This window comes from Belonocnema kinseyi, chromosome 8 (genome assembly GCF_010883055.1).
Source record: "Belonocnema kinseyi isolate 2016_QV_RU_SX_M_011 chromosome 8, B_treatae_v1, whole genome shotgun sequence".
Classification (NCBI taxonomy): Eukaryota; Metazoa; Arthropoda; class Insecta; order Hymenoptera; family Cynipidae; genus Belonocnema; species Belonocnema kinseyi.
In genome coordinates, this window is record NC_046664.1 from 128,512,900 (window position 1) to 128,532,491 (window position 19,592).

The window sequence follows — 19,592 nt, forward strand, 5'->3', positions numbered from 1 at the left end:
AATCATACTATCATAAACATTATTTAATTTTTCTTCCGGTTCGGGGCGCATGTAAGGTAGACGTGTGTGAAGTGTCAGGACGTGTGACTCTGGGTTCAGTGAAAGTGAAGGCGTGATAAGGGGTGAAGCAGTGGTGTGAAAATTGACTGAAGAAAAAGTGGCATGAGTGGAAAGTGAGGTTAGAGTGCCTTACCGGAAAGCGTGGAGAGTTTTTAATCTCATGGATTTTGATTGTTTGAGACCATTGTTTCTATTACCTTGGAAAGGGTGAATACCTAAATGTTCGTAGATTTTTTCCACATGTTTTTTCATTGTAATTTTAAAAAATTGAAAGAAAAAATGGAGGGGGGTTTGGGGGTTGTCTTCTTTTCTTTCCAATATTTAAATTTTATTTTCTTCAAATTTAACTAAAGACACAGAAGAGTGTGTTGTTTGAAAGTTTGATCGTTCGATCCTTGATTTTGTTCTGTTTTCAAAAATTCCAAAAGTGCTTGCACCTCCAGTTTTATTATTTTTCACGTTTCGGGGCTGCTTTCGGCATCGTAAGGCAAGACAAAAAAAATCGTTATGTTCATTTTTTAACATTCAAAATTTCATTTCTCTTCAAAAGTATGATACGAAAAAAGTTCATAAACCAGAATTATTTCCCATTTTTTAAACCATATACTGTATATTATATTAATATTTTATGAACTTTAAAATTGAACAAAATTTATTTTTCTCTCTTAAATTTAAATAGGCTGGAAAATACAAATTTTTTTCTGGGACGTTTCACGCTTACTTTAAAATTAAAATTAAAAAACGTTGTGTTTTTAGTTTTTCCAAAATTGATTTCTATTATACTGATATCCTATTTGTCATGCACCGAAAGTAAAACTAGATACCATATTATAAAAGTTAATAAATATTCGAAGTGTACCATGACATAATGTAAAAGTGGGACAAAATCCATGTTTGGTAATTTTGTTTTTAATTATTACTTCTTTTCGCATATGATTGCCTCCTCAAACGTTTCTTTTGCGATTCAATAGAGCTTAATAATAGCTTGAAAGAGATTCTTGTTTTTTTAAAAATATAAATATAAAAGTCATGCAACTCCCTTTGAATTGGAATCAGCATTTTTTAAATCGTACCGTTCATTTTACAATGGTTTTCTCGCAAATAATACCTTTTTTTAATTCTACTTTCAGGATACAATAGAGATAATTAATAGCCCAAAATTTGCTTGTTTTTTCTCTTTAAAATTAAATGCTCTAAGTTTAGACAGCTTTATTTGTCACCATGAAATTTAGTTTCAATTAAATTAACTTTTTTATCATAAAGAACCCATGGGACATAGAAAAAGAAATGCAAGAAGAAAGTTTTATTTTCCAGCCACTTTGGATAAGAAATTTTTGTAAAAGATCAAAAATGATTTAAATAATCCTCGAGCATCCCGAAACAAGAATCATATTGAAACTAGATGTGCTAGCAATTTTCTGTGGAATTAAATTCAGGTGAAACGTACGGAATAACATCAAATTTTACAATTTTGTATGAAATATGCGGGACTCAGACGGTATATATGTTTCCGTTTGAATAATTATGAGACAGTTTAAAATGTTCCAAACCGGCTGACCGGAATACGTGTGAATCCGCATTCTTAAATGTTGCAAATCAAATAATTTTAATTTAATAGATTCTTTTTCCCTAGGTACTGTCAGAGAAATAGACTTACCCGGTTTGATGAACCCAGTGTAAGGTTTTATGTTTAACCAGTCTTTGCAATAACTGATGTCGTTTGGTTTCTTAATAAACTCGAACTGAACTGGTACCTGCATTTAAAATATCCATATGATTTTGATATAGGTGTTTCTTAAATTGGAGGCAAAATTGAAGTCATATTTATGAAAAATATTTGAATTTTTGTAGAAGTCGCTTCTACGGCCTCGACTAACACACCTTCTTAAACGTCGGAGAACATACTGGGCCAAATTGACCCACAAACAATTTTTTGATCCATAAATTTTTTGAAGAAATTTGAAAAATGGGCGGTGCCTTGCCCATGCATTCTATTTCAATAAACTTCTTCTTTTGAATAAATTTATTTTTAATTGATCACTAGTGTTATAAATGAATAATTCACGGTAATATTGCGAAAAAAAAATTATCGTGAATTATTCATTTATAACCCCAGTGGTCAATTAAGAATAAATTCATTCAAATCTAATAATGGAGGGTGATACACATTTTCATATCAAACTTCTTCTTTGTTGCAATAACTTAATCGTGAATTTATATTTCAATAAATTTAAATGAAGTATTAGTCTGATATAGGGCCCCCTGATATAGTTCTTCCGAGAATAGACGCCGCGCCGCAATTAGGAGTGAAAGGAACTGCGCGGGGTGTGCCGCTCTCGCTCAGGCATGACCATGCAATAGCGAAGCAGAACTCAATCGGGTTTGTTCTCCACCACCGCCAGCCCCAAAACTGGCACAGTATCAGAGTTTCCTTGTATAGTTTATTTCTAAATAAGAACGTTGACAGATCAAAGACAAAAAAATGGAGTAAGGCAATCGGCGAAAAACCGTAAATAAATAAACAAATGCAAAATATAGAACAGATTGAGGTTACTTCATAGAAGAGTTGAGAGCATTTGATATTTTCAACACTGTTACTAGCTATCACCTCACTGCGCCTAAACCTGATTCAGCTTCATTATTTTCAGACAATTTTCATGCAAAGACTTAAATAAATCCTTTATAAGAATTTCTTGCACCTGCTCACTTTGTTGATATAAATTCCACTTCAATCACCCTTTTGTGTCCAAGGCCATGAATCATATAATAACGCACATTCAGTAAATCCAGTTTTGTACATAAATGATATTCAAGATTTTCAGAATTTTTATTGCTGATTTATTGTTGCATCTCATAGCTTATGAAAACTTCTACAACAAACCAAGTCAAGTAATATGGGTCGTAGCCATGTAGCCTCTTTTAATGCTACTGCGAAAGATATATACTCAGCTTATGGCGTAATTTCAGCTACAACATGTTGTTTCTCTGATATTCAAGTTGCAGGTTTATCGCCACACGAAAATAAGTTCAGAGAAATTGATTAATCGGAATCCGATCCCCTGCAAAGTCTGTATTACAAAAACCAGTCAAGGATGGTTCTTCTCTTCGAAGATCATACATGATTTTCATATTGCAGACTTATTTTAAATAAAGAAAAATACTGCTGATTGCTCTGCAATGTTATATTCTAAGATTCTCCAGAAACTGTGATACTTTTTGTAGAATAAAAGTAATATAAGGGTGACTAACTAAATCAACATAAAACAAGCTTCCAACTACTTATTAATAAACAATTCCAGCCAGCTCAGAAAAATCTTCTTTATTTGTTGGAGACATAGTTCTCGGTAGCTTAGTTTGTAGATTTCCAGGTGTTTATACTATTTTACATTCAATCATGTTAAAACGATTAATCATTTCTTAAATATAGTGAATTTGACTAATAATATTAGTTTTCTCTTCTCTGGTAATATTACTCTTTAGTCCTACGTAATACTGAGTTTCCTGTTCGCTAAGAACAAATTAAGCTTTAGAATCTTGTAAAACAGTACATCATTTCTTCTTCAAAGTATAAGTTTTAACAGGAATTTGTTTAAGATCGTAAATTTCCTTTTCTTAAATAGCATACTTGGTCTTTATTTTCATCAGAACATTTTCGATGTTCCATATCAAAGTCCAAATCTATGTCACCACAAAGGAATGTAGTCTTAACGTCAAATACTATTAACTCCATATATTTGTAACTAATCACCGCTAGAGTGGTTCTAATAGAATCATATCTTATAATAAAAGAAAAAATGGCAATGTCGATGAATGGATGTCTGCTAGTTAAGCCGCGAGTTAAGTTCAATTCTCAACACCACTCCACGCCGGGACCGTAATTATTCTTCGTAGAATTTATTTACTTTTTCGAATCAACAATTTGGATCTGATATCCTAATTATTTCCAAACCTCTCGGTCCTCTGAAAATAGCATATGGGGTCCTAATTATGTTAACACCTCTATCACTTCTGATAAAAGATCCGGCAACCTAATTATTTCAACATCTTTCGGTCCGCTAACAGCATCATCACAATACCACACGGTCTTCTGACAAGTCTATCTGCGATGCTAATTATCTCAATACCTCTCAGTCCTCCGTCAAGAGCATCGGGCATCCTCAATTATCCTACTATCACACGCTTCCTAATTACCAAGTTTTCTATATCTCCCGGTTCTCTACCAAGAGAATCTGGGATCTCAATTTGTGGTAAATTTTACGTTATCTCTCGGTTCTGTACCAGGAGGGTCTGGGATTCAAATTTAGTTCAATATTATGTCACCACTCGGTCCAATGCCAAGAGGATCTGGAAACCGTAACATAACTCAGTTTCTTAATCTCTATCTATTATCTGCCAGAGGAAGTAGGAACCATAATTACACTACTAATACTTTGTCCTTAAGACAGAGGATTTAAAACCTTTAATGATCCTACTATTTCTCGGTCCTCTTTTCAAGAGCATCTGGAAACGCCAATTTCCTAACTGATTCTCGGCCTTCAACCTAGAGGATCCGGTATCCCGAATTAACCCCCATATATCTTGGTTCTCTACCAAGAGATCCGGATTATCCCACTATCTCTCTTGGTCCTCGGCAAAGACTATTTGGGATTCGCACCTTTCCCTAATATCACCATATAAGTAGAAAAGATTACTACCTTCGGGCTGCTATTAGAATATAGATGGACCAGCTCTTGCCAAGCTCTTGCCAACAGCGGGAAAATCCGAGGACTTATGTTCTCCTGTCTCCAGCGGACAATCTACCTCACAAGAACACATTTCAAACTGCCTCAAACTGTCTTACGCCTTACCAAACCCACGCAAAACCTTGATGATTTTCTGCAAGTAATTTTACATGTGGAATCTTCAACATATCTTTAAGCAGTAAAGTCCATGCATTATCTTTGCCAACAATTTCTAAACGATTATCTCATTATTTCATAATTCATTAAATAATCATTATTCCATCATTCATTAAATTTTCCTTCTATAGTTTCAGACAGTCTCTTTTAAACTTACCTTCTTCTTGAGAGTGATATCAAATTATTATTTTTATGAGTACACACTTTAATTTATACTTCGATGCTTATTTTGTAGACACGAAGGCTTCGTTCTTTATGGTAAATCTTTCATAACTAGAAATTGCGTCCACCATTAACAACTGCTGATCTATTATTTCGCGAGTCAACACATTATATGTAGCAGATGCATAATTCCACGAATATTTAGAATGTTCAAATTCAAGAACTCAAACACTTTCTTGTATGTTAAACTTCGTTCAAAAAGGCTAATTAGCTTTATCCACATTTTCTTAGCAGTGAAACATAATCACAGTATTTAATTATAGTACTATTCTAGACTAAAACTTATAATGGTTGTTGCGTTGTCATACCTCATGGCTTACCATATTGAGGGCTTAGATATTTAGCCTATGGCAAGGCTCACCACTTTTAGCAAGTATTTGCTGCCACGAAAAGTTCTTGGCTGAAAGCAATTTTTTATGTAAATTTTTTCTTCGGTTTCCAGGAGTCCTACGAAGAGCGAAGGTTATTACGGTTACGGCTCCTCGCGTCTCATCGTTCACGTCCAAGCGTCTGCATTTTTTGCACTAGAATTTACAATACTCTTTTTCAAATTTTGATTTACCGCGAAGAACTAGGGGGTAGTCGATGGACAAGTACGACGACAATATATTGGGAGCTGCTTGAACTAGTCTTTAGCTGACACGGGCAGCCAAGATAGCAAATATAAAATAATTCAGGTACATTTGAGTTCAATCGGACTACGGGAAAGGGTGCTCCTAAGCACTTGCAATTTGAAAAAAAACGTTTTCTTCGGTTTCCAGGAATTCTGCGAAGTGTGAAGGTCCTTACAGTTACGGCTCATCGTATCAAGTCGTTCACGCCCAAGCGTCTGCATTTTCTCTACTCGAATTTACAATACATTCTATTTCAAATTTGGATTTACCGCGAAGAACTAGAGGCTAGTCGATGGACAAGTTCGACGAAAATATATTGGGAGCTGCTTGAAATAGTCTTTAGCTGGAGCGGACAGCCAAGACAGCAAATATAAAATAGTTCAGGTACATTTGAATTTAATTGGACTACGGGAAAAGGTGCTTCTGTGCACTTGAAATTTGAAACAAAAAAGCTGAAATTGAAAAAAAAAATTAATTAAATTTTTCATTTTTCATAAATATAAATTATATGCAATAATTTTGTATACATTAATTGTAGAACTATTTAAAATCTTGTGGCTGAGATAAATACTCTTTTTTATAACTTGGAAACTTTTGGCGGTAATCACTCACACTCTAAAGTATATACTGTTCCTGTTGTTCGTTTTTCATAAATAAGCCATTATAATTTTCCATAAGCTTGACGCATCTCAGCCAAATCACTTGCAACTTTATATTTATTTACTAATTCCAGACCTTAAACAAAACTTTTATTTTTAGTCCACGTCGACGGCTCTGTCTTTCTCTTCATTTCTGGGATTTAATTAATTTGTATTTGTATTCATTTCATATTTTCATTTGATGATTCTGTTTCGCGATTCACAGCCTTAACCACAGTAACTTGAACATTTGCAAAATATTAAAATAGCAAACGGAGTCAAAGTAATCACCCGCAAATAGAAAGTAAGTTAAAGAAAAGTCACTACCAATGTGTAATTTCGAGCAATGCGTTCATATCTTCTAATAAAAATCTAAAGAAACTCTTCCTAAAATGATACTGTGAGGGAGACTCTCTAATATAAGGTGAAAATTTATTCTACAGACAGGAACCCCTTATCATAAGCGACCTCTGCATTTTGAAAATTCTATGTTTTGGAATTTTTTGAACTAAAGATCTATCATAAAGTCTTATCAGGTTAGGATTCCCATAAACAAAGGTGAATAATTCAAATATGTATTGAGGAGTCTCATCTGCAGATATAGAATATAATAGGTTATCCAAGAAAATTGCCTTCTTTTAGCAACTGTCAAGAACCCAGCTCTTTGCCGATATGAAGAAATGTGTTCGTTTTTGGGTGAATTATAAATAAAACGGATACATGCATTTACGGCTCGTTCCCATTTTTCGTTTAGAGTATCCGTGATGTCATCGAATTAAATGCAACCATAATCAAAAAATGCTAAAATGAGGCCCCCTGAATTGCTGAAATCATGCCCCCCTTTCCCTGAAAAGGGGGTATGATTTCAGCAATTCGAAAGAGACGAAGGCAGACGACATAATGACAATCGCGTGAGTTTTTATGAGATTTAACATGAGCCCGTTTACTACAGCCCAGTGCGCCACAAAGTCTATATCGATCTGAACGATGCCTAGCATATTTTCCAGATCTGACGCCGTTCCTGAAAGGTAGAGTTTAATGTCATCTGCACATTTATGATATTTAGATAATTGCAAATCGCCACCTAGTTCACACGTTTAGATACTGAATAAAGTAGAAGCGAGAGAAGGCCTTTAAGGAACTACACTCTTAACCTTCACCCAGTTGGATAGGTCACCCTTACTATTCCTGATCTATTCCCATACATTACTAAGGTAAGACTCAAACCATTTAATAGCTGAATTACATGATTTGAAAGACTTCAATTTTTGAAGTAAATGGGAATGGTTGACCGAAACTAATGCCTTAGAGAAATTAAATAGAACAACTACTGTGACTTCTTTTCTATCCATTGACAATTTTATATCGGTGGTGAATTTGAGAGGCGCTGTTAAGGTGATGTGTTTAGCTCTAAATCCAGATAGAAAAAGGTTCATTATTTATTGGTATCTAGAAAATCTGTCTGCTGGCGATGAACAATCCGTTCAAGCGGCTTAGACAATGCATTCAAGATAGAGACAGGACATAAATCACTCGGTGAAGACGGATTTGATATGCTGAGAACAGGGCGGATGACTGCCATTTTCCAGTTATCTTGGTAAAATCCCACTCTGTAGCGAAAAGTTATAAATCTGCAAAATAGGCGAAAAAATAACAGGCAAGGCAAATATGATCTTTTTAATAGAGATCCTATTTTTGATGACATTCAAATTATACTGGTTGTGTGACTCTAATTTTAGTTTGCACTAAGTTACGAAGTTTAAGGAATTCTTTTTAAATAAGAGAATTTTTTGTTCTGTTCGCTAGTCTACGTTTTGAATATCGGGACCTCATTAATCTTCAAATTTCTGCCATGAGCCATGGGGCAGCTTTTTTTGCCTGAGCTTGAAACGAAGAGTGGGGCGTATTTGTCAAAGGTCTCCGTTAAAATAGCAACAAGCCCGCTTACCTTAGAGTTAATCGCCTAATATCATAAGGCCAATTTACGTACTAGACCGGTCAGTGTGGTGGGTGGAATCATGCGGAATAATGCACAAAACAACATAGAAAACCACTGACTTCAAATTAATCGTTAGATTATTAGATGTATTTATATTCGTGTTTAAATCTCTCATTAAAATGATATTATCATAATCAGTCACAAGCGCAAAAATATCTGAATCTGGTTCCTTGTCATAATTCGAATGGGAGGGTTTGTAAATCACCCTAACTAACAATTGATCTTCTCCGGCTGGGACTGCAAGAAGTAAATACTCTGCTGTTTGGTAATTTGCTTGAGGACTAGCGCAAACCACATAGCCTGAGAGACTCTCCGGAGAGACTTCTCTCCTCTCTGTCCTGACGAAATAGCAAATAATAATCGATTGCAACAGCACTGGAGGGGTAATCAGATTGCAGCCATATCTCTGAAGCTGCAATGATATTATAACCACGAGAGCTAAAAAAATGTTTAAACTAATGGAATGGAATAGGAGAGACTGTGTATTGACGTGGCATGTTTTTAGCTTATTCATTTGTATAATAGCACGTACAAGGCTCGACAGACAAGCAGAAGCAAATGAGGAGACCCGTCAGGACATGTGACAAGCGAAATTCTCAAAAAAGCTCTTCAGAGGACACTATAGCAAATAACATAACAGTGACCTTCATCAAAGGTGCCTCTCTGAGGAAGGACTTCCCGCGTATGTTGACATAATAAACGATGTAAGAAAGATAGGCTCGACCATAGTAAGACCATAGTAAGGAGAAGAAAGAAAAATATGTTAATAAAAGAAATTATGCACATGTATATTACTGGCTCAAAGGCTACAGCAAAAAAAACCATTCAATGAAAAAGGATATATGGTGACTGCCGTTGAAACGCCGTGGGAATTCAGCTGTAGAAACCGTGATTTCTATCGCAGCAAGTCGAGATTCTGTTGGTGGGTAAGAGTAACTCTTCTTGAGTCATCGTTCTTTGTACAGAGGATTTTCGCGCCACTAATCTATAGATATTTGATTTTCTTGTTCCTCCTCAGTTCAAGTTCTCGTTTGTATATCTGCACAAAATATTAAGTAAGAGCTTCTCGAATGTAGCACAAGCCTGCTGCTCCTAAAATTTTGCGACTACGATAGGCAGTCAGTGGGTTCTTGTGGTTTTGATCCAGTCTAATTGAGTCTGTAAATGTTTAGGAGACTATCATTCGCAAAGGGGGTACCAAGAGCATTCGCAATCTGGCCAATAATTTCCGACAGTTTTTCCGATGGTTTCTGAGATAAACCATGCATCTCAAGTGTGTTAGCAAGGATAGCCTGTTCAAGACACTTACGCTCGAGATAAGAAACTTGAGAAGCCTGAGTAAGTTCGCTATTCTTAAGATGCCTAGTGTTCTTTCGTAAAACCTGTATATTTGACATATTCTACGCTAGTCATTTCAAGAGTACTTATCCGACATGCATTGATTGTTAGGTCCTCCTTGATTTGATTAACTGAGGCTTCAAGCGAAGCATTGAAGGTTTCCTGATTAGTTTTAAATGTCTCAAAAAGAGATTTCAAGGGTTGAGTCCAGAAACAACAACCTGAGAAACTGCCTCGGAGATCCCAGGCCCCAGGTCTGTATCAGCCATTCCTGAAGTACTCACGACATTAATGTCGATATTCTCAGAGAGAGATATTTCCTTGGCCCGCTGAATCTCATTCGACAAGACTGATGTACATTTCCCATAGTACCGTTTTTTATTGTCCTTTTTGAGCGCCTTAAGATACTTGAACATAATATTAATGCAGACCTGATAAGCAAAGGTATTACAATTAACACAGTGTAATAACCTCCCGTGAGAGAAATGCCACAGATGTTACAGGTAACCATGTTAGAAGGCCTCCTATTTCTTAGAGACCCACACCAAACACACTACAAATCATAAAAGAACGAGTATTTTCTCAAATAAGTGGTCCCAGTGAAACAAAAAATACTATCCTGCCCAAATAAATGCAAATACCTATCACCTTATTTTATGCAAATTCTACCAAAAATCGACTGAATTTAGCAAAAACTGCGGTGCGTGCGGAAGCCACGTTATCAGCCGACACCAGGTTTTGACAAAATTCTGAAATCAGCTGAAGGTGCACAAAAATATGCTTCAGCACGCACACTGACAAGAAAAATACAATGTCACAGCTTGCATTGCCTTCTTCTAGAAATAATACAAATTCACCATGAAAGAGAAAGATTTTCAAGCAATAAATATCTTTTGCCATCCAAATCGAATGACGGTTGACCCCCGAAATACGGGAAATCTTCCACGAGGTAGTGCGTCGCAAAGAAAAACTATTAATAATTCTTAAAATTATCTATAAATCGTTTGCTTTTAGTGATGCAACTTTCATAACTTCTGAGAAAACATTTCCCATCACAATATTATCAGTCGATTTTCCAGCAAGTGGTCCTACATTGATATCTTGTTTCAAACTGCTGCTGCCACTGCTAAAATATTACATACATTTTGCAGTTTCCCCTTTAGATGAAAATAAAGAGATTCAATATTTCTGTTGTTTTATTTATAAAACAACAGAAATGTGAAAAATTAGGAATATAGCAGGATTGAAAGTTGTTTTTATACATTACTCATTAGTTGTTTAATTTAACGATCGCCACGCTGTTTTCTCATCAGCACTGCCTCTTCTTTTTTTGCAAATTTTCTTTCTCTTTTAATTTTCTTGCAATTGATTCTGAACATGAACCCTGGTCGACCTTTCGAGTCGAAATTCATGCTTTTTACAAAAACAAGAATCACTTCTTACAATGCTAGTTTGGCACTTTTACGTAAAGTTAACTTCACTATAAGAAGATTGAGAAATATTACACTTAAATCTTGTCTATTTGATGGCAATTCACTTCCAGTTATTTAATGCTAGTAATATCCGATCAAATAAATATTTCCACGTATTACACGAGCAGAAAACATTCTAACATGAAAACTTTTTTAAACTTGCCTGAAATCTGAGAGAGATCTGCGTCAAATAAATGGATTGAATGTTGTCCTTTACAAGATCACTACTATATATTACTACGATAAATATACTATTACTACACTAAATTACTATGCATCTACTAGAGTACTTGAAGTAGCTTTATTCATGGCATACTTTTTCGATTTTTTTCTGGAAACAGTCATACAAGAAAAAATCGTGAAAAATAACATGCGCCTTCTTAATAGATCTACCATTCTTGTATTAAGCTTTTTTTGCATATAACTAATATTTTGCAAGATGGACAAATAAAAATGATTTCTTGTTTAATTCTATGGTTTTCTTATTCTCAACAGCCAAGAGAAATCTTTACCTTTTTTTCGATTAAACTCAAATTTTACACAAATTATTTCTACATAAAATAAAATCACATTGAAATAGCGCGAAAAAACTCGCAAAGAAGTTTTTTCCAAGAGTAAATAAGATCTTTTACATATCAAAAACAGTAAATATAATTATCCAAAAAATATAAAACGAAGATCCGTTCCTAAAAGAATTAAAAGCATTTTATATTTTCAACCATCTTAAACAGTAATAGCCATATTCTTTATTCAAAAGAGAATCCCTTTACACAGTAAAATAAAAATTAAATAAGAAACGTCATTATTTTAATTTAATAAGCACTTATAATCATTCTCTATAAAATAATTTCATTGTTTTTGAAGTAAGATTAATTCTATGTGAAGTTCCGTATGAAGTTTTTTGCCCAAAAAAATAAGTTTGTACTGTGTTGGAGACAACTCATGAACGAGCCGTGCACGCACGAACACACAGCACTAACAAATCGTCGTACGTGCGTACCTACACAAATTCGGGACGCAGTTTTGTAAGTACGAGCTCGGACTGCAGTAGCACGATAATTTGCACGCGATTAGTTTTGCGTTATGCGGTCATCGCGGCTCGTGTGCGAGCCGCTTCTCATCATTGATACACAATATATTTTTATTCTACCTGTATCTACAAAAAAATATAGCTCACCTGCCCAGTGTTAGCAATAATAAGATCCTTGTTGCTACGTTCGAGAAATTTCAGCGGGTCAAATATAATTTCTGTGGCATCCACCATCACTTGAGGCAAGAATTCATTTTCCAGCTTATCTAACTTCCTTATGACCTCCTCATGAATCTTTCGATATTTAACTCTATCTATTACACTGATCTGAAATTTAATCAGAAAACCAAAACAATCATTGTCAGAATATTGTTAAGAATATTAAAATTTGAATTAAATAATGAACAGTAAAAATGGCAATAAAACATATTCATGTTTACGATGCATTATTTCTAAAATTCTAAAAACCAAAAATCGATTTGACTTAAACTTGAGAAAAGTATAGACCTATTTTATGGTAATTTATTGAAGGAATATTTACTCGGTGAAAGATATTTACCAAGCAGATAATGTTTTCGGATTTTATACTTAAACCATCTGCCATAACATTGACTCAATATGAGAAATGAAATAGAACCGGAAAGCTGATACACAAGCTTCTCAAAATCGTCCACATTCGCAACATCATGGCATTGACACCAGCAATATTGGATGAGATTAAAGAGTTTTAACGGCAAAGAATTGATGTTCTTACTGCTAAACTACGTCGGTGCTAGAAAAAGAAAAGAGCTAAAAAAGAAAGAGCAAGCAATATCCCTGAAATGGAGCTTACCAATATCGTAGATTCGGATGATTTAGCGGTTTTTAAAAGGGCAAGCAAGCAGAAAGCTCCAGGCTTGAACACTGTGCACAATTTCTGATACAAGCACCTGACAAATTTACATCCGGCGTTGACAAGGTGTTTCCGAAGATCTTGGAATATCCAGATTTGATATCAGGCTTTTAACTTATGGGTATTTATATTTTATATGTATTTGAAAAAGGTCCCTAGCGCTAATTATGTCTCCGAGGAACAGAGAGTACATCAAATCTATTAGTAAGCAACTAGCGATCAGAGTTACAAAGTAAGATTCTTTATAATCAAAAGAAGCATGCTGTAAAGACTCATGTGGTAGTGAAGACCTGGACATCATGTAGATGCTGTTGCCATGACGCAAGCACGTAAATATCAAAGAAACCTGCACATATCAAACATTGACTAGAAGCAAGAAATTGCTTCCCTATCACATAAATATTTGCTTGAAGTTCTAAAAATTTACAAATTCTACCCACCCATTATCGTGCGATGGTGCTTTAGGTGCAAGAATCAAGTATTTTCATCATAGACAACAAATGATAACTACTCTAATATAAAGACTATTTTAGTGAATTATGGTTCTGATTAGAGCTAAGCTCACTGAGCAAAATACTAAAAAACATATCTTATATGTTCAAAATACATGATATTCACATTGAGTTCGAATCAGATAAATGTAGAACAGTGCATTCAATCTGAGAAGAATTAGGGACGGTGGAGAAGGAGAACAAGTACATGATTCAAATTGGTTCTGTAGAGTCCTCTCAAATCGGAGAAAATAATTAGAGCATTCAACACTTATTCCATCCCTCTCCTTACATACTATTTTGGGCTCATCAAATGGTCGAAAGACGATCTTGAAAGGTTAAACAGACACGTCTGAAACATAGAGAGGATATGAGCATTGTAGTTGTCAAAAAACTGCGTGAGTCACAATTTACTCAGTCGCGAGACTATTTGAACAGCAAGCGAGATGTTGCGCATGTTCAGAACACCATCTAAAAAGCCGATCCTAATTATATTTCCTTGAATTTGTCCTTAGAGCAAGCCGTGAATATCAGATCAGGAACCATAGAGGAATTAAACACGTAATGGAGCCAAAAGTTATACACGGCGAACACCCCAAAATAATAGATCAACATGAAGTGGGTGGTAAGGCAACCAATATTTATCTAAAAAGGGCGTTCTGTTTCCAGAAACGAAAGGATTCGTCATTGCGATTCAGAAGAGGGTTGTCAGAACCAGAAATTATAGGAAACCCATCTTAGATAAAGGCATGGTTTACACGTGCAAATTATGTGAATATAACTGCGAATCCATAAAACACTTAATTGATGATTTTCGCGTAGTGGCTCAAAGAGAATATACCTACATGCATAATGATGTGGCGGGCAAATTGTGACGGGTAATTGTATTTAAAAATCTATATGAATGATCCAACATTTTATTTGGTGCCATTTTATATGCACATGACTTTAATTGATAAAAAAGGAAATAATAAACATATTTACTTATAACAGCTCAGCAACCTCATTATATTCTCCCCTTGATGTATTTTTCCATTTTTAATTTTTGAAATTACATATTTTTTACTGAAAATGCCTCAATTACATTCAGAAATGATATGCAAAAAAACATTTGACTTTGTCATGGTCTTTTTTATTTTAATTTGTTTGTGAAAAAAAAGCTTCTGGTTTTTTCTTTAGGAGCTTTTCGGTTATAAAGTGATTATATATTTATTAATGCAAATGAGGGTTTAGTGCATTTTTTGAGGATACCATCTATTGCGGCGATATAGAATTCTTTTAATATCAATGAAAGAATGTGCACTACTTGCAGTTTCGATGGGGTGCTGTATGACCGTTTTATTGAAGAAACTGTACGGTCTGCGATGAAAAATCAATATTATTATTTTCCAGAACAATAACAAACCATAATTTTAAAAAAATGTATACATATCTCACAGAAGATTAAAAAAAATCCTCTTTAAATATTTTGTCTTCGGAAAACGAGTCCATTTTCTGAAATATACCACAGCGATTTTTGATTTCATTTTTTTCTACTATAAACTAAAGAAATAGCCTGTTTTTGTAAATCCAGTAACTTCCAAAGGTTTTTTAACTTGTTATGAGTATAGTTGTTCTAATGTATATAAAATTTTTCACGAAAAATCATCACGCAATTTTAAATTAATTTTTTGAAGCTCTGATATCCGTTTGGATTATTATGGATCTCCTGATACTCGTAACTTCTAGAAATTGTCCTAGCGTTTAAATGGTAAAAAAATCCATTCTACGAATTTTAAAAGTACAAAAGTGGAATCTACAGAATTAAAAATTGGGGGCTAAGTTCAGAACGCCCTCCCACAATTTTAAATATTAAACTTTTTTAAATTCTGAAGTTTTAGAAAATGTGATCTAAGTCCCTTAAGTTTTGATCAAAGTCATGACCCCCAATGAAGATTTCGATGAAAACTTATATAAAACTTTCCGATAAAACCAAATCCAAAAACCTACAACACTTGAAGGATAACCACATGCAGTTTTCTGTAATTTAATGCAACCTTGCTTAACCCCCTGTAATCACCTGTAAACTCTTGTAATTTTTTCTTATATTGATGTAACAAATTTGTCCCTATCAAACACGAGTTTGAACGTTTTTTGGCAGCATAAATGCACATTCCAAAAAACAACACAAATAGAAGTGCTTAGAAAAAATATAACTCAGTTAATTATGCTACCTTTATAGGCTTTTTATCCCTTGTATTTGTTTGTTTTAATTTTTCACAACACGGAAAAAACATCTACGTGAAATGGCAAGAGTACCTTTCATGCGGTTGTGTCAGAATTTTTTCTTGTTATACTAGTCAGAATTCATGTATTTTGCACACGAATATCTCTCTACTAGAAATATTAAATATCCAATACTCTAGGAGCAGTCTTATCGAGTGAGAAAAGCCTACCACTTGACCGTGCTGCGATTGCAAGGAACCCTTTCGATTTCAGCATATGTTTCTTGCCCTCCGCACTCTTCCTCCATACCTGCTAGACAAAAAGTGCTGATAGGCGTGGCTCAAGACCTCTATTGTAAGAAATTCATCACAAAATCGCAAGGATTTCTTAAAACAATATCATAGCTGAGTGAAAGCTTTTCTCGCAAGCCGGTACTACTTTAAAAAGATAAGCTCGAGCTGTATTACCACCCGCCGTATGCTTTAACTCCATGTAGAGACTTGCAACGTTAAAATTGTATCAGTTCAAGCACATATAAGACAAACTTCGGGCCAATTTTGTGTTAAAATTTCGTACTTTAATAGGAATACCTCAACTTGCTATTATAATTACATATTTTCTCCGTGGACCCTTCTTCGAATATTTTACTGCCATTCCTCTTGACTATTTTAGTATTAAATAAATAGGGTAGTTGCATGCATTTTAAATAATACTTTTTTTAAATACAGTCAAACCTATTATTAGCGCGCCTTCTCCTCGACTGCGCTCGAATGCCACCCCGAATTTCTACACGTAGAGAGCAAAATGGATCTGGTCACCGTGACTCCTGGTGCTGATACGCGTGATGGGAGAAAGTGCTTCGAAATGCACAAAAATATGTGAAAGTGACAACATGAAAACCGTTTTTATCACAGCACTCGCGTGCTCACCGAGAACACGCCACTTTAACATATTTTCAAGTAATTAGAAGCCATTGTTTCCCATCATGCACTTGCGGACAGTGAGTCACGGTGACCACAGCTGTTTTGTTCTCTCAGTGTAGCTTCCGCATTGACAGAGGGAGATTCTGAAACATTGCCTCTCCATAAGGCTCTCGCGATTAAAATAAATCTGCCTATGCATTGTACTTACGTACTTTCATTTTGCACATCGTAGCAAATATGTATTGAGCAATAATTAAATTCTACCATTACAAAATCATATATAAATTAAGACGAATGGTTAATATCTGTTATACAATTCTTTTTTCGAATTAAGAAAAGTACATTTTTCGTTATCAGGAATACATATTAATACATACATAGTTTGACAATCAGATTCATAATAATTCGTTTATAAAATATTTAAAAATCAGGGTGAAATGTATTTCACGTCAAACGGTCAGTTCTCATTAAGCATACTACATATATATATTGGGGTGGTCCAAAAATGGCTTTTCGAGCTACAGGACAAGTCCCCCCCCCCCCTCCCCAGTTTCTATTTCCGGAGAAAGAAAATCCGTAATTTTTTTCGAAATTCAAATATTAAGGTGACATGTTTTTTAGAAATTGGTGTGCAGTAGTACATTTTTTCAAAATATTATGTGATTATTTTAACAATTAATTATATTTTTATTTTCAAAATATTTGAAAATTGATCCATAGTTATCCAATTTTTTCTCAAGTTGGTATCCTATGATACTTTTTGTCGAATAATTACACAATTTCAATACATTTATTCTTATGAGTAAGAAATTTCTATTTGTTTAAACAAATTTAGTTGCTGAAGCCGTCGATTTGTTTTGGCAAAATTTTGTTCAAAAAATATTTTTTAAATCGTATTTTATGAATTAAAAATAGCGTTAAATTATATTAAGGAGTAGTTAATTCTGCTAAAAGCTTTATGTCTTTGTTTATAAAATTAATTATTGTTTTTTCGTGCCGTGCCTGGCGGTTGACGAAATGCCTTATCTCAACAAAATGTCCCACCCATGTCCACCGACAGGGCACCTTTAAGAAGCACCCATTAAAAATCATCTAGGCAGTTTGCAGAGCTAGATGAACCGAGAAAGTATTCTCTTGAAAGGAATCTTCTGTCGCGAAAACTCTTTAAAAGACGCCCGTCGAGTTGGACACGCTGGCTCATCACGTTAACAATTACGGTTTGCCTTTCTTAATCAGATTTCTTCCTGTTATCCTATTTCATATCAAAGTGTAAAACTTATCAAAATAGATTTCTAACTTAGGTTACAGAGGCTGACAGTTGTGTGGAAAGGCCGTGCGAAATTCGGCAACCTCGTAGAATTTTAATGCTCAACCAATACAGACGCCCTAGGCAATTTTAAAGTTGAATCTCAGAACTTTCAAGAAATTGCCTATTGTAGTTAGTATTTACCTTTTTCCTATGGTATAATTAAGATTAACGACAGTATTGGTCAGTACTACGTATTGTGCCGGTTATCCAGGTATCCGTTACATATCGGTTGAAACTTGTGTGACTTTTTTCGGGTTGACATAAGAAATAATCGTATTTCGCAGTACATAATTCTACTTGTTTATTTTGTAAAGAAATGCTATCCTCTTATTAATAGCAATAATTTAAAAAATAAATAACGGGTTTTAACAAACTGATGGTGGCAGTGGTGGCGATAGAATTTAAGGTGCTATTGCCACCGGCTAACATGTTTCTAATTCTTGGTGCAATAAATTTATCTTTCCCGTAATTGCTTCAGCCATTTGGCCGAAGTAGGGACTTTTTCTGAAAATCACGTTTTAAAGATCTGAGAGTGGACAAATTCTTTCTGCCGTTTGGCAAGGGAGTTTGGTTGCTACCAAATTGAATAATAGTTCATGTTTGTATACCTTTGTAATTGTCTCGGTCGTTTGACGAAACAATTGGTTAGAATTGGCGGCAAATATTATTATCAGTCACTTCTCAGAAGTCAAGATTCACTAGATATTTCCTTCAGCCGATTGGCTGGAGAAATGTTTTCCAAATCACATGCTAAGAATTTTGTGTATGGTTTCAATTAAGAGCAAACCTTATTACGGATAATGATTTATCAAGAATTAAATTATCCTAAGCCGATTGACCGAATATAATAGTCTTGATGAAACTTATTATCAGCCGTTTGGCCAATATTAATTTTCGCTGAAGAGTTCGCTTCAGCCTTTTGACTGAAGTAGACTGAAATAGATCCTACACAAAATCCTTCAAAAAAGAAACTAAATGCTTTCTCGTCACTTAAAGTCAAATAAAATTTCAAAAAATTTCTAACCCCCAGGTAGAAATTAAATCAATTTGAAAATCTAGCGCCGGAGGAGGAAGAAAAGTGCGGGAAACCCTAGAAAGAAGGTTAGCATATCAACCGCTAATAAATTCGGCTTTTAAAAAAGAAGAAATCTCATCCGAAGAAAACGTAATCAGCCTCGCTTTACCTGAGTCAGAGCCCGGTTGTCACAATTTGTCCAACGACAGAGATCTCCGAGATTTTTTCGATACCTCATCTCAATCGAGCAGAATCATTCGTACAATTGAGTAAAATCACGCAAAGGAGACAGCAGAATTAGGTACCCGATCTAGTACAAAATAGATAATAGGAAAATTGTAATAAAGTACACTTTCTTGAGAAAAATAATACCAACACTGAATTGCCAGGAAATTTCTAATCACCCAATCGGAATCAAGAATTATCAATTCAGAAAAAAGGTAAAAATTGATATCACCAAAAGCCTACTCAATGTAGACATTACTT

At 34.7% G+C, this 19,592-nt stretch overlaps 1 protein-coding gene across 3 annotated transcripts in view; it reads right to left on the minus strand.

Annotated features, from left to right (window-relative positions):
- Nucleotides 1-19,592, minus strand: part of LOC117177943 (inositol polyphosphate 5-phosphatase OCRL) — a 404,171-nt gene that overhangs the window by 146,109 nt on the left and 238,470 nt on the right. For all 3 annotated transcript variants that reach the window (XM_033369070.1, XM_033369071.1, XM_033369072.1), the window contains 2 exons: nucleotides 12,419-12,598; nucleotides 1,718-1,814 (listed from right to left, as the gene is read on the minus strand). In XM_033369070.1, coding sequence (XP_033224961.1) covers nucleotides 1,718-1,814; nucleotides 12,419-12,598 — 277 coding nt within the window. The remainder of the gene's footprint in view (nucleotides 1-1,717; nucleotides 1,815-12,418; nucleotides 12,599-19,592) is intronic.